Genomic DNA, 15,897 nt, shown 5'->3' with positions numbered 1-15,897 from the left:
TTTTTGTTTTTGTTTTTTTTTTTTTTTTACTTTTGCTACATCTATATTAAATAAAATAGGGCATTAAAGTGAAGCCACAGTAAGAGCTTTAAAGTCAGCAGGTGTCCCCTTTAGGACACTTTAAATTAGTAGTCATTGTTTTCTACACTGTAACTGGCACTGATGAGTGGTATGGTAGTGTCTGCAAACTGTCATGTCTCAGTGTTCTTGGACTTCTTCAGAAACTAAAAGGACGACTTAGCAGTCACATATTGACTTAAAAAAAAAATACTGTATGAGCTGACCCAAGGTTGATAGACATTTGTTTACCAAAAGTGACTGAAATCTGATTATTTAATCAAAACTGTCCAGTTACAGTTTACCAAAGTTGTGAGGGATCTAAATAGATAAATTTTTTGTGTTCAGCCTCCACTTTGGGATAATATATATACAGTTTATGTTCAATTTATGGACGATAACTACTACATTGTAGTTTGAATACATTTGTTTATTTCTACTCAGTAATAGGGTTTTTTGTGTGTGGAAATGGGAAGTAGAATTCATAATATTGCTGAATTTTTAACTGTTTCGTGCTTAAATTCCCCACAATATTGTATTGTCCTGTATGATTTTTCAGCATTTAAGAAGCGGTTTTGTTCTTTATAGCTGAACCAATAACGTTTCCATCTGGAGGAGGCAAGTCATTTATTATGGGTTCTGATGATGTTTTGTTAAGTGTACTGGGCCTTGGAGACCTTGCAGACTTGACGGTAACAAATGATGCAGACTATAGTTATGATGTAAGTGCAGTTTTATTTTTAATTTTTTAATGATTTAATAGAAGGCTCCTTATTCTTTGGAATCATTTGTAAAAGAGAATTAATGTCAAGGTGCATGGAAAAGATAAGTGTGTTGATATGTTGATTTGCAATAACGTACTTTTGCTGTAATTTTTTTGTGGTGTTTAAATCTTAGAAATTTTGGTGGATTAGGTAGAAATTACTACTTCAAAATATTGGTTGATAAATACATCTTGAGTTGTTAACTCTTATTAATTCAGTTGAAGCCATATTTTGGTATTAACAAAATAGGTGCTGTAGAAATCAGGGTTTTGCTGTCAGGATAAGTCTTAAAAGCCATGTTTTGTTTTTGAGTTTTGTTTTTCAGTTACCATAAAGTTAGCTTTTATCATTTCCTGAATGTTTAACTTCACTTAAGGGCTACAAAAAGGAGATAGGAAGAACTTGATTAATATTAGACTAGTGCTTGTCAAATATTTTCTGAGCATAAACATTCAACTGAAAGCTATTTGTTTAGATTTTTTTACATTTACTTTAGTTTTTCAGCAAATTTCTTTTTTAAACATTTAAAAAAATTATACTTACATTAGGATGCCTTTTTAAAGCTATCTGCCTTAATTTTTGAAGCATATTTTCAGCTAAACTGTAGTAAACTTTTAACTGCTTTTAGAACTGGTTTTATAGCCTATCTTTTCTGATGCCGAGATGAAGGTAAAAGACTATCCTTTATTAGTCTCGAGAATTAGGAACAGTGCTTATCTAGCATGCCCAAATCCCTGGGTTTGATCTCCAGCACCACATAAACCGTGCAGGGTAGGCAATGCTGTAATCCTTGAATTTGGGGGAGAGAATCAGGAGGATGGTAATTTCAGGGTAACTACATAGTGCGTTCAAGGCCAGTGTGGGTGACAGAAGACTCTTCTTAAGAGGAAACAAACAAACAAATAAAAAAATAGGAAAACATTCTTAAAGGGTTTTTATTTTTAGTTTATTGTTTCAAAAGTTCCTTAACTTTCTGCCTTGAAATTCTTTATGTGCTGGTCAATTTTGTAAGTGGAAACTACTGTGTTTACTGTACCCTTGAGTATTGGGTAATTTATATTCCTGTTCTGCTTTCATGTAAATTATTATGGCAGTGGCAATTTTCTGTTCTCATCTTAACATTTGGTAGGAGCTTTGGATTTAGCTTGATAATTAGATGAAAGCATTAGGAGCTTTTCATTTGATCTAGGTATTTGAAAGTCTTAACAAAATTTTTCTGAATTCTTACATAAAGAAACAGACTTGCTCTGAAGTTTTTAAGGTACATTTAAAAGCCCCTGGATATTTTAGTGAAACAGTTTTAAATATATATTTTAAACACACCAAAAAAAAAAAAAGCAGAAAAAGTCCACATTCCTTTGAGTTTATTACTTTTACTTGTAAACTGTTGGCTTTTTCGTTCTAGTTGCCTGCCAATAAAGATGCCTTGAGAAAGACTTGGAACCCCAAGTATACACTACGCAGTCACTTTGATGGCGTGAGAGCATTAGCTTTCCACCCTGTAGAACCTGTGCTTGTTACTGCCTCTGAGGACCACACCCTGAAACTTTGGAACTTGCAAAAGACAGTTCCTGCCAAAAAGCAAGTATTTTAATACTGACTTTCTTCTTCTAGTTTTGTTCCTATGAACACTCATTTTTGCTATCTTGTATCTTTCGTGCATCTGTAATAGCAACTAGTGATTTATGATGATTTAATATGCTCTTCTCCCCACCCCCTCTCTCTCTCTTTTTAGGAGTGCCTCTTTAGATGTAGAGCCTATCTACACATTTAGGGCCCACATGTAAGTTTTCTTGAATTAGTGTTTAATGTGCAACAGTTATTTATAGTTAGCAGTCTGTTTTCAAACCTAATTTTCTCAACATTTGAAATAAGTTGAATAATGCCTCATTTGATTAATTATTAATTATATTTGAATATTATATAATAGTACTTTTTAATTGTACATTTTTACCTAAAATTGCGTTTAGATGCTACGTAAATGAATGGGTTGAAGGGAATGAGGGGGCTTAAGTTTCTTCTTAGAATTTATCAGTAATTTTCCTCTTTTTTTCTGTAATAGTGGCCCTGTCCTATCATTAGCTATTAGTTCTAATGGAGAACAGTGTTTTAGTGGTGGTATTGACGCAACCATTCAGTGGTGGAATATGCCTAGTCCTAATGTGGATCCCTATGATACATATGGTGAGTAAGTGGGCACAGAGGACCTTTCTAGTTAATAGAACTGACAAAAATCTACAGTTCACATGTTATTACAAAGTTGCCCAAACATATTAATTTGTTCCTTTAGTTCTTCTACTTGCTAGAAAGTTTCATTATTTAAAAGAGAAATGTCATGCCAGCAGTATTTTAGTACATTCTTGTGTCTAAAACATTTCTTAAGTGTTAATGTCACTTAATAAAAAGAAGAGGGAAAAAATTAACTGAAGTAAACCATTTTTAAATTCAAGAGACGGTATGATTAATACTTAAATATTAAATAAAAGACAACAAAAAGCAGTACAGATAGCCAGGATTTAATTCATTATTTCATGCAAAAAATTATTTAATTTCAAGATGAAAAGCAAAACAAAACTTTGACTTTTATAAATTGTACTTTTAGATACTTGTTCTTGATTAAAACTTAAAACTACATGTTCAAATATATGTCAGCATTGTTCATGATTATTAAAACAATAACAAACATTTAGAGTTCTCATTGTTTTGGTTAGTTAACATAGTTGGTGCTTACACTGCCATAATGTAAGGAAGGAGTAATGGTGAATACCTTGTCCATATGTGCCATGCAGTGCACGGTGGAAGTCAGAGAGCTTCTGGGAGGTTTTTTCCTGGGTTCCTATGCCAAGTGCTTTTACCCACTTAGCTGTCTCATTGTCCCATGGGAGTGAAAAGATGGTGACATTGATTGAAGTTGGGCATAAGATGGGAGAGGGTTGGGGTTTTTCTCTTTTTAGGATGTGTTTTCTTGGTAGAATGTAAGATGCAGTCATTCACAGTAAAGGAAGCTGGGAGGAGAGAGATGGCAATAACAATGACGTGTGAATGGAAATAGAGGACGACCTAATATAGTACTCAAATTAGTCCTCAGATCTCCCATCAGTTACTGATGAATGGTCAAATGAGATGTTAAAACACAGTGGAATGTTACTTGGCAATAAAAAGAAATGAAGTACAGATATGTGCTACAAAGTAGATGACTTGAAAGTAAGAAACTAGGCACAAATCCCATTCTGTATGATTATGTTCATACAACATGTTCAGAAAATAGGCATATTTGCACTAGTCCACTGGATTTGTGGTCACCTAGGACTTTAGAAAAGTGGAGTTGGAAGGAGAAAATTGCTGGACATGCTAGTGCACCTTTAATTCCAACACTCAGGAGGCAAAGGCAGGTGGATCTCTTAACTTCAAGAACAGTCTGGTCTACAGAGTGAGTTCTGGGATAGCCAGGACTACACAGGGAAACGGAATTAAAGTGTCGTGAAATTGCGTACAGTGAGAGTTGCAGTTAGGTTAATACCCTTACCATCGATGTGCCCTGTAAGTGAGAAGTATAGCTGTGTAAATTATGTCCCCATATGTCTGCTTTACCTGCACACAATTCATAGAAATTGTGAAAATGCACTAGTATTGTTGGAATAAATGATAGTAACCACTCATAATTCCATACTTAGAAATATTCACTATCTGTGCTTTGGTTTCTTGGCGTTTTTATATTTTGTTTTGTTTTGAGACAGAGCCTTACTGTGTAACCCTGATTGGCCTTGGGCTTTCTATGTAGACCAGGCTGGCCTATACAACACAGAGTTCTGCTTCTCAGGTGCTGGGATAAAGGCAACGCTACTGTGCCTAGCTTTACATATACTTTATATTTAATTATATGGTAAGGTACATATTGTTTGTCAAACTTCTTCCAATTAATGCTTTATTTGTTTCTTCACAGAGTCCCATGTTCTAGCTGGCACTTTAGTTGCTCATACAGATGCAGTCTGGGGTCTTGCCTACAGTGGCATAAAAAATCAATTACTCTCTTGTTCAGCAGATGGCACTATTAGGTTATGGAATCCACAAGAAAAATTGCCATGTATTTGCACTTACAACGGAGACAAGGGTAAGTCAAATTTGCCTTTTCGTTCCTCTGGAGTTAGAGGTACATACAGGCAGTTGTGAGCTACCTGAGAAGAGCTAGGAACAAAAGTCTAAGTAGCAAGCATTCTTAACTGCTATGCCCAGAGGGCCTTCAGTTAATATATGTAACTCATGTATTTTAAAAATACATATTTTCTGTGTGTGTGCCCGTGTAGGATTGCCCTGGCATACAGGTGGGGGAAGACTAGCGAGCAGCTGGCATGAATCTGTTTCTCCACTATGTAGATCATAGGGGTGGAACCCAGATCGTTGGGCTTGATTGAAAGGACTCCTGGACCTGCTAAGCCATCATACTGTCTGTCCCAAGATGGTTTGTTTTAAAAATGAAAATGAAAAGGACAAAGTAATTATTTCTTTACTAATTCAAAGAAACAAATACTTTTATAAAACTCACTGCGATCCTTTTACTTAGTCCTGTTTTACTGGAAGTGCCTTGAAGATACACACCGTACTTCAGTGCTTTTTGGCATTTTTTCAGAACATGTTCGGTTTTTAAAATAAACATTTGCATCAAACACTAAGGTAGACAAAATGATACTACTTACAGCTATCCTTAAGGACCAATGGGATCATACTCTCAAATATTCCTGCTTTAAAACCCCAACATGTCTGTCTGTCTGTCCATCTGTCTGTGCCTACTATACAGCCTGGCTAACCTAGAACTTTATAGATGGGGTTGTCCAGAAACTCACTGAGACACTTCTGTCTCCATCTCCCTAATGCTGGGATGAAACTCATCTACTACCACGCCCAGTCCCAAGCTTTTATAGATCCAGAATTTGACTTATAGACTCATATTAACTCCTTAGTAAAGCTTATATAGATAGCAAGAGTCTCCCCAGAGAATGATATAAGAGAATGCCAGCTTAGGGTGGGGATGTTTTGCCCTGTTTGGTTGTATTTCGTTTGGTTGTTTTTATTTTCCTTAAGAAAATTGGCAGATAATTCAAGTGAACCAGTTTCTTTTCTTTACCTTAAAAGAAAATGCATTACAGAATTCCTATTACTCCATACTTTTTAAGTAACTGAGACGGGTTTCTTACCACCCTACCCTAATACATTGCTTTCTTTTTTCATTATTATCATTATAGTGTGGTGTGGGTGGGTGTGTGTATAGAATATATATATATATATTTATGTACACAGATAAATATATATGAATCTATTTTGGGCCCCTTACAGAACATGGAATACCTACATCAGTTGACTTTATAGGCTGTGATCCAGCTCATATGGTTACCTCTTTCAACACTGGTAGTGCGATAATTTATGATTTAGAAACATCACAGTCATTAGTGATGCTTTCCTCACAGGTAGATTCTGGTAAGTTTTCTTGGATTTCTTCTAAATTTCTTTTAAAAGATTATCACTACATGGAGGAAGATGGTATTTTAGCTAATTTTCATGATGACTATGAATTTAGGTTAGAAAATAATTTGTTGTTATATTATTGAATATCATTTCTGCTGTTTCCTCAAATAGAGTATATGGAAACAAAAACGTAACTTGAAAGCAAAAGAAATGTTTTGATTTGGAAATATGTGAGCCACGTGTGGTGGAACACACCTTTAGTCCCACCACTTTGGTGGCAGTGGCTGGAGTTTGAGGCTAATCTTATATATGTAATGAGTTCTAAAACAGTGAGGCCTATAGAGAGAGACCCTGTTTCCAAGAAAAAAAAAAAAAAATGATACGGACCTGATAGAGTTAGTACCCGTTTTCAGAAGTTAGCTACAAACAGCATTTCAAATGTTGCACCTGATTATGTTATAGTTTCTTTAAAGAATCCATAGGTGTCCAGTAATTGTGGCTAATTACAAGTCTTTACCTACAAATTGCCTTTTAAATTGAAGTTTGGGGGAGTTTATCAAGTTTCCCAATGGAGGTTATCTTTTTTTTATTTTTCTTTCTGGGTTCATTTCATTAACTATGGAAAATTGGCTTTTCTTATTCTTTCCCTGTTTGTTAACTAAAATACCCAGAAATTTTTTGTCATTTCTCAGAATATTTTTAGTATTAAAATATCTCATATATAAAAATGTATTTGTTTTTCAGTTCTTTGAAGGTGTTCCCCTTTAGTACACTGTTTATATAATCTCAGTTTAGCCAATGGGAGCTTATTAGTCAGGTTGGCTCCTAAGTCTCTGACCTGTTCTGATAGCTTTTTCATGATAACAAAACAAAGAATAAACAATAAAACAACAGTCTGAGAACCCTTTGTTTTGCTCTGTTCACCAAAGACCAATGGTATCAAGAATATGGTAGACACTTGGACTAGAGATGGCTCAGTGTTATTAAGGGTACTTGTTCTTGTATAGGACCCAGGTTTGGCACTTGAAATACTTCAAGTTTATGGCGCTTGAAATATTTCTCCTTTGAGATTAAACTACAAGTTCACTGGACTAAGTTTACTGCTTTTTAAAGTATGGATTGTTTTTCACAGTTACGTGAAATGTTTACATGGTTCTCTGGTCAGGTCTCAGATTATATTTGAGGTAGAGGGATTGTTTTGTTCTTTGAAATAGGGCCTCAAAAGTGTAGAGCAGACTGGCTTGAACTTGGTCTTCCCTCAGCCTCCCAAGCAGGACAATTATGAACTCAGCCCAGGTTATGGTCACTGTCCTTCTTGGTGTCCCCATATCACCCAGTGTGAATAAGATAAATGGGTGCTTAAATTTAGTATCTGAAGATTCTTAATGTGAATTCAGAGTGAGTTCCAATTTCTACTTGAAGGTTTGAATTGTAAATCCGTTTTGTTCTGAAGGTCCAGCCCAGGTTCTGACATAGGCTAGACCATTATTAACCCATGTAGTTTGTTTTTTAAAGTAATTTCTTCCTTTATTTTTCAGGTTTACAATCTAGTAATCACATTAACAGAGTAGTAAGTCACCCTACACTTCCTGTTACAATAACTGCCCATGAAGATAGACACATCAAGTTTTTTGACAATAAAACGGGTAAGACTGTTGTTGATTTTAGATTTTTGAAAGAACTAGTCTTTTATATAAAGCATGTTGTCTTTTAGTTTATGAAATAATCAAGTTAAACTTTTACTGATTCATGAAGTACTTACCCCACCACATATCTTCATTCCTCTGCTAGGCTACTGTAACTCAGTTTTACTTTACTTCATATAGCACTCTTAAATGTCCAAGTTTCATTTTTGACTATATACAATTCTTTGCCTAACTAATACCATTTTCATTAGATACACATCTTTCATTTGAATATTTTTTCATATTTTTTAATATGCCAAAATGTATCACTTAACTGGCATTTCAAGTATATTCTTAAAACTTTCTCAATGGATCAAATGCTGGTGTATTAGGTACTGTCTGTTGTCACCTTTACTGAATAACTTATAATTGAATCATAGATGTATATACAGTTTTTAACTTCTAAAAGTGTATTGTAGGTATGATCTATGTAATTGAAGCATGGGTGTCACAGCAGACATGTGGGAGTCATGGAAGAACTTTGTGGAGTTTGTTCTGGCCTTCATTTATGTGGGATGTATGCATCACATTCAGACTTGTCAGGTTTTTGTATCAAATTCCTTACCTGGTGAACCATTGCACTGCTCCAGTGTATTTATTTTAAGGACTGCTTTTTCTGTTACCATGTAGAATATTACATAAAATACTGTCTTTTGGTGCTGAAGAAATGACCCAGTGGCTAAAGCTGGTAATAATCTTACGAAAAATTCAAGTCTAATTCCCATTGTCTATATAGGTCCATTCACAACTGCATGTACCATATAACTCCAGCTTCGGAGGATCCAATATTTCTGACACCTGCTCCCCCTTGCAGGCATGCCTCCCCCAACCCCCACCCCCGAAAAAGTCTTGTCTTTTTTTTTTTTTTTTTTTTTTTTTTTTAAATGCTGCCTTTAAGGTCTGACAAAGTGCTCTACTTCCCTACTTTGAGTAACTTTCTTAAGAGACTTTTAATTTTTAGGGGGATGTGTTAGTTACTGTTACTGTGAAGAGACACTGTGACCAAGGCAACTGGGAGGGAAGGAGGGAGAGTGGGAGGGAGAAGCTTTTGAAACCTCAAACCTCACCCGGAGGGACACACTTCCTTCAACAGAGTCCTTCTAATCCTTTCTAACAGTTCCTTTCTCTGGCATTCAAATACACAAGATTATGTGGGCCTAATTCAAAACACCCCAGAGGATGAGAAAATGTGTCTCTAGAGCTATTTTTTGGAAGAAATCATTAAATGAGTTGATAAGATTTTACACAGGTAAAGTGCAGGTTTGAGGATGTAGCTTAGTGGGTATATGGTAGCTTACCATGCACAAAGCCCTGGGTTCAGTCCTCAGCATGACATAAACTGAACATCGTGGTTCATCCTTGTCATCCCATCACACTGGAGGAGGAGGTAGAGGTAGGAAGATCAAAATTGAAGATCAGAGGCTAGAGAGAATAGCTCAGTGTAAAAGAAAAAAGTGTTGGAAGGATAGTTTAGTAGGTCAGAGAACTAGGCTGGCATGTGTAGGCCCTAGGCCTGGACATCAGTACTGCAAAAATAATAAAATTTTGGGTTCCTTACATTGTATGAGAGAGAAATTAGAGGAAGAAAGGGCCCGAATTGTTTGGGAACTTTGTTTGTGCAGCAACATTTATCTACCATATTATATTTCCTTTTTGAAGATTTTATTTTATGCTGGGCAGTAGTGGTGCGCACCTTTAATCCCAGCACTTGAGAGGCAGGGCCAGATAGATTTCTGAGTTTGAGGCTAGCTTTATTTACAGAGTGAGATCCAGCATCGTCAGGATTCCACAAAGACATTCTGTCTTGAAAAACAAAACAAAACAAAAAAAAATTACAAAAAAATGTTATTTGTATATATGAGTGTTTGCTTGCCACACATATGTGTATCATTTAGTGTGTTTGGTGACCAGAGAAGTCAGAAAAAAGCCACTAGATTCTTATAACTGGTGTTATGAATGGTTCTCAGCCACCATGTAGGTACTGAGAACCAAACCTGGGTCCTATACAAGAACAAGTACCCTTAGTAACACTGAGTCATCTCTAGTCCAAGTGTCTACCATATTCTTGATACCATTGGTCTTTGGTGAACAGAGCAAAACAAAGGGTTCTCAGACTCTTGTTTTATTGTTTATTCTTTGTGAAACATTGCTTTATTTGATTTGCATATATTCAATTACACTTTAAATTTACTTTATGTATATGGACATTTTTGCCTTCAGAGGTCAAAAGACACTGTCAGATCATCTGGAACTGGGCTGTTGGTACTGGAGATCAAACCTAGGTCATCATCCACAAGAGCTGCAAGTGCTCTTGGTCCCTGAGCTAGCACTCACTCTGACTCATTTGTAATTATAATAACTCTGAATTATTTCTTATAAAAGACATAATATGTCATCTTTTATTTTGTTAGGGAGGGAGCAGATGCTGGAAAATGAACCCAATGCTTTACACATTGTAGTTAGTGTGCTAAACTACTGGATTACACTTTTTAGCTAGGAATCTGTTTCATCTTAAAGAAAGGTGTTACTAAAAGAATGGAACCACGAAAAAGTTGGTTAAATAAGAGTTCCAAGTTTGTATTAATGAAAGTGGGGCCTTAGTTACTGGAAGAGGTCTGAAATGCTATCACCACTAGATAACAACATCTGACTTGATCCATCATTGTCTCCCTCTATTCATAGTTGTCTATCTGATAGATTACTCACATTTTGAAGTGACTTAGTACATAATAGGGAAAGGATTTGATTAAATTAAGATATTAGGCAGTAGTCTGGGGGAGATGGCTCTGTATGTGATAGCTTTTACTCTGCAATCCTGAGGATCTGATCAAGTTCCCAGCATCCATATAAAAAGCTTAGCACGCCCACATGTTCCTGTAATTTTAGTGTTGGGAACGGTCTACAGACAGATGCCGAGAGCTTGTTGACTGGCCAGCTTAGCCCAAGGGGAAAGGGTTTGCTCAGTGAGAGGCTCTGTGAAGGCAGTGAGCAAGAGAGTGATACATAGGAAGATACATGACATCTTGCTTTGGCTTCTGTGTGTGTGCTCATACCCATGTACCACACGGTCAGTGTGCATACAGTGCTCACAGATGCACAAGCATGCACACACAGAGAGAGATTAAGCAGGGAGCCTAGGGTTTAAACCTAGAAAATTATAGCTTCCTGAAATAAATGTATAGATGCATCTTAGTCTCTGGTTAAGAACATCATAAATTTGGGTAAGTGTGGGATCATTTTCCAGAGAGGAAAAAGAACTAGGTCAGTGAGTTGACTCACCATCAATAATGTGACATTTTAAGTGGAGCTTGACGATAAGTACTTGGAAGGGGACTCTTCATACTCTGGGTTCTTTTATTGTGAAGAATGGATTCAAGAACTGATACATATATTTTTTTAAAACTAATAGGTATGCTATGTTATCAGCAGGTGTGGTCACCTACACAAGATCAAGTCATTCCAGGGTGTGTACAGGAAAGGGCAGAGAGGCTCAAGAGCTATCGCTCCTAACTGGGGAGCTATTGACAGTTGATAGCTTCTGGAAGAGAGTCCGCTTTCTTTACGGATGTGGCCTCTGGTAGGTTGACCTCCTACTGACCATACATACTTGTGAATATATGAGCATCACAAATTGAATTTGGTGATGGTGGTGGATGATGATGACGGTGGTGGTGATGATGATGTTGGTGGTGGTGTTTGAGCTGAAGAGATGGCTCAGTGCTTAAGAGATTGGACTGCTTTGGGTATTCTTTAACTCTAGTTCCATAGGATACAGGATCTTCTGCAGGCACTCATGTAGAGCACTTTCATACATTTAGGCAGAACACTAAGAGTAGCCAGTTGTGGTAACTTAACAGCAGTAGGTTATGCTAAAGAGGCAGAGGCAGGAGGATTACCAGTTCAAGTTCGAGGCCAACCTGGACTACACATTTTATTTTCACAAACCTAAGGATTGTGGCTCATTGCAGAAGACGGGCACGGAGTCTGTTGTGAGACTGGTAATATCAGAAGATAGACCCATAAAGTCCCACCAACATGACAACTAAACATGAGCTGAGCAAGGACAACGATGTACATAGCCAGGGTGGATGGGGAAAGACCACAAAGTCTCAACCCCACACAGCTGAGGAAGTAAGAAATGTTCAAAGTAGGAGAAAGAGTCTGCCCCAGGGAAGAGCACAAAAAATGCTTATCCAGTACCAGTGGTCAGTTGTGAGAACATACATATATGTAACATAATTCAGACTGAACGAGTTATCTTTAGGTATATTTGTGTACTGTGTGCATGTAAAAGTAATTAAAAAAAAAAAAAAGGAAGCCATGAATTTGAAAGAGCACATGATGGGGGGGGTGGATATTGAAAGGGATCTTAGTCACTGTTCTATTGCTGTGAAGAGACACCATCACCATAGCAACTCTTATAAAAGAAAACATGTATTGGGGCTTATGGTTTTAAGGGGCTTTCTCGAAACATTTTCATCATAGTTTGATGGTGGGTCTGGGAGGAAAGGAGAAAGGAGGGGACTGCGATCAGGATGCAAAGTGGGTAAATCAGCTAGTTAATAGGGGAAAAAAAGGACGAGAGACAGACAGACACACACACACACAGAGCAGACACTGGGATTGGCTTGGGCTTTTGAAACTCCAAAGCCCACCCCCCAGTGACACACTTCCTTCAACAAAGTCACATATCCTAATTGCTCTCAAATAATGCCACTCCCTAATGACCAAGCATTCAATATATGACCCTGTAGGGGCCATTCTCATTTCAGATCACCATGAGGGTTTGGGGGTGGGGAGGGAGAAATTGTGTGATTATTTTATAATCTCAAAAATAGAGGAGGACATGAAATTGGGGAAGGGCCTGAAAGGAATGGGGGGGGGGTGAATTTGATTAAGCAAAGTACATTGTATAAAACTTACAGGCTTTGATATGTTCTTGGATTCAGTTTGTGAGATTTTATTGAGTATTTTTGCATCAATATTCATAAGGGAAATTGGTCTGAAGCTCTCTTTCTTTGTTGGGTCTTTGTGTGGTTTCAGTATAAGAGTAATTGTGGCTTCATAGAAGGAATTTGGTAGTGCTCCGTCTGTTTCTATTTTGTGGAATAGTTTGGACAGTATTGGTATGAAGGTCTGATAGAATTCTGCACTGAACCCATCTGGACCTGGGCTCTTTTTGTTTGGGAGACTTTTAATGACTGCTTCTATTTCTTTATGAGTTATGGGGTTGTTTAGATGGTTTATGTGTTCCTGATTTAACTTTGGTACCTGGTATCTGTCTAGAAAATTGTCCATTTCCTCCAGATTTTCCAGTTTGTTGAATATAGGCTTTTGTAGTAGGATCTGATGATTTTTTTAATTTCCTTTGATTCTGTTGTTATGTCTCCCTTTTCATTTCTGATTTTGGTAATTTGGACACACTCTCTGTGACCTCTGGTTAGTCTGGTTAAGGGTTTATCTTGTTGATTTTCTCAAAGAACCAGCTTCTGGTTTTGTTGATTCTTTGTATAGTCCTTTTCATTTCTACTTGGTTGATTTCAGCTCTGAGTTTGATTATTTCCTGCCTTCTACTCCTCTTGGGTTTATTTATTACTTTTTGTTCTAGAGCTTTTAGGTGTGCTGTCAAGCTGCTGACATATGCTCTCTCCTGTTTCTTTTGGCAGGCACTCAGAGTTATTAGTTTTCCTCTTAGTACTGCTTTCATTGTGTCCCATAAGTTTGGGAATGTTGTATCTTCATTTTCATTTAATTCCAAGAAGTCTTTAATTTCTTTCTTTATTTCTTCCTTGACCAGGTTGTCATTGAGAAGAGCATTGTTCAGCTTCCATATACATGTGGGCTTTCTGTCATTATTGTTATTGAAGACCAGTCTTAGTGCCTGGTGATATGATAGGATGCATGGAATTATTTCTATCTTCCTGTATCTATTGAGGCTTGTTTTGTAACCGATTATATGGTCACTTTTGGAGAAGGTTCCATGAGGTGCTGGGAAGAAGGTATATCCTTTTGTTTTAGGATGGAATGGTCTATAAATATCTGTTAAATCCATTTGGTTCATAACTTCTGTTAGTTTCTGTACATCTCTTTAATTTCTGTTTCCATGATCTGTCCATTGATGAGAGTGGGGTGTTGAAATCTCCTACTATCCGTCATGATCAAGTAGGCTTCATCCCAGGGATACAGGGATGGTTTAATATTTGAAAATCCATCAATGTAATCCACTCTATAAACAAACTCAAAGATAAGAACCACATGGTCATTTCATTAGATGCTGAGAAAGCATTTGACAAAATTCAACACCCCTTCATGATAAAAGTCCTGGAAAGATCAGGAATTCAAGGCCCATATCTAAACATAGTAAAAGCAATATACAGCAAACCAGTAGCTAACATCAAACTAGATGGAGAGAAACTTGAAGCAATCCCACTAAAATCAGAGACTAGTCAGGACTTCCCGCTCTGTCCCTACTTATTCAGTATAGTACTCAAAATCCTAGCCAGAGAAATCAGACAGCAAAAGGAGGTCAAAGGGATACAAACTGGAAGGGAAGAAATCAAAACATCACTATTTGCAGATGATATGATAGTGTACTTAAGTGACCCCAAAAGTTGCACCAGAGAACTACTTAACCTGATAACAACTTCAGCAAAGTGTCAAGGTATAAAATTAACTCAAACAAATCAGTAGTCTTCCTCTACTCAAAGGATAAACAGGCTGAGAAAGCAATTAAGGAAATGACACCCTTCACAATAGTCCCAAATAATATAAAATATCTTGGTGTGACTTTAACCAAGCAAGTGAAAGATCTGTATGACAAGAACTTCAAGTTTCTGAAGAAAGAAATTGAGGAAGATCTCAGAAGATGGAAAGATCTGTGCTCATGGATTGGCAGGATTAATGTAGTAAAGATAGCCATTTTGCCAGAAGTGATCTACAGATTCAGTGCAATCCCCCCAAAAATTCCTACTCAATTCTTTATAGAGATAGAAAGCAATTTGCAAATTCATTTGGAATAACAAAAAACCTAGCTTAGCGAAAAGTATACTCAACAATAAAAGAACTTCTGAGGGAATCAACATCCTTGGCTTCAAACAGTATTACAGAACTATAGTCATAAAAGCTTTATTGTATTGGTACAGAGACAGGCATATAGATCAATGGAACAGAATTGAAGACCCAGAAATGAACCCACACACCTATAGTCACTTGTTCTTTGACAAAGGAGCTAAAACCACCCAATGGAAGAAAGATAGCATTTTAAACAAATGGTGCTGGTTCAACTGGGGGTCAGCATGCAGAAGAATGCAGACCGATCCATGCTTATCACCCTGTACAAAGCTTAAGTTCAAATGGATCAAGGACCTCCACATCAAACCAGATACATTCAAACTAATAGAAGAAAGAGTGGGGAAGAGTCTCAAATACATGGGCACTGGGGAAATTTTCCTGAACAAAACACCAATGGCTCATGCTCTAAGATCAAGAATCAACAAATGGGACCTCATAAAACTGCAAAGCTTTTGTAAAGCAAAAGACACTGTCATTAGGACAAAACAGCCACCAACAGATTGGGAAAAGATCTTTACAAATCCTACATCTGATAGAGGCTAATATCCAAAATATACAAAGAACTCAAGAAGTTAGACTGCAGGGAGACAAATAACTCTATTAAAAATGGGGTTCAGAGCTAAACAGAGAATTCACAGCTGAGGATTATCGAATGGCTGAGAAACACCTAAAGAAATGTTCAACATCTTTAGTCATCAGGGAAATGCAAATCAAAACAACCCTGAAATTCCATCTCACACCAGTCAGAGTGGCTAAGATAAAAAACTCAGGTGACAGCAGATGCTGGCGAGGATGCAGAGAAAGAGGAACACTCCTCCATTGTTGGTGGGATTGCAGACTGGTACAGCCACTCTGGAAAT

The 15,897-nt window shown here is 37.0% G+C and overlaps 1 protein-coding gene across 4 annotated transcripts in view; it reads left to right on the top strand.

The window, feature by feature from the left end:
• The window catches only part of Strn3 (striatin 3), an 85,662-nt gene that overhangs the window by 62,231 nt on the left and 7,534 nt on the right, over positions 1-15,897 (top strand). For all 4 annotated transcript variants that reach the window (XM_032907713.1, XM_032907714.1, XM_032907715.1 and 1 more), the window contains 7 exons: positions 646-779; positions 2,227-2,402; positions 2,557-2,604; positions 2,884-3,005; positions 4,765-4,932; positions 6,153-6,293; positions 7,820-7,927. In XM_032907713.1, coding sequence (XP_032763604.1) covers positions 646-779; positions 2,227-2,402; positions 2,557-2,604; positions 2,884-3,005; positions 4,765-4,932; positions 6,153-6,293; positions 7,820-7,927 — 897 coding nt within the window. The remainder of the gene's footprint in view (positions 1-645; positions 780-2,226; positions 2,403-2,556; positions 2,605-2,883; positions 3,006-4,764; positions 4,933-6,152; positions 6,294-7,819; positions 7,928-15,897) is intronic.

The sequence above is a fragment of the Rattus rattus genome, chromosome 7 (genome assembly GCF_011064425.1).
Source record: "Rattus rattus isolate New Zealand chromosome 7, Rrattus_CSIRO_v1, whole genome shotgun sequence".
Classification (NCBI taxonomy): domain Eukaryota; kingdom Metazoa; phylum Chordata; class Mammalia; order Rodentia; family Muridae; genus Rattus; species Rattus rattus.
Note: the sequence above shows the minus strand (reverse complement) of the source record. Positions and strands in the feature narration are given on the sequence as shown.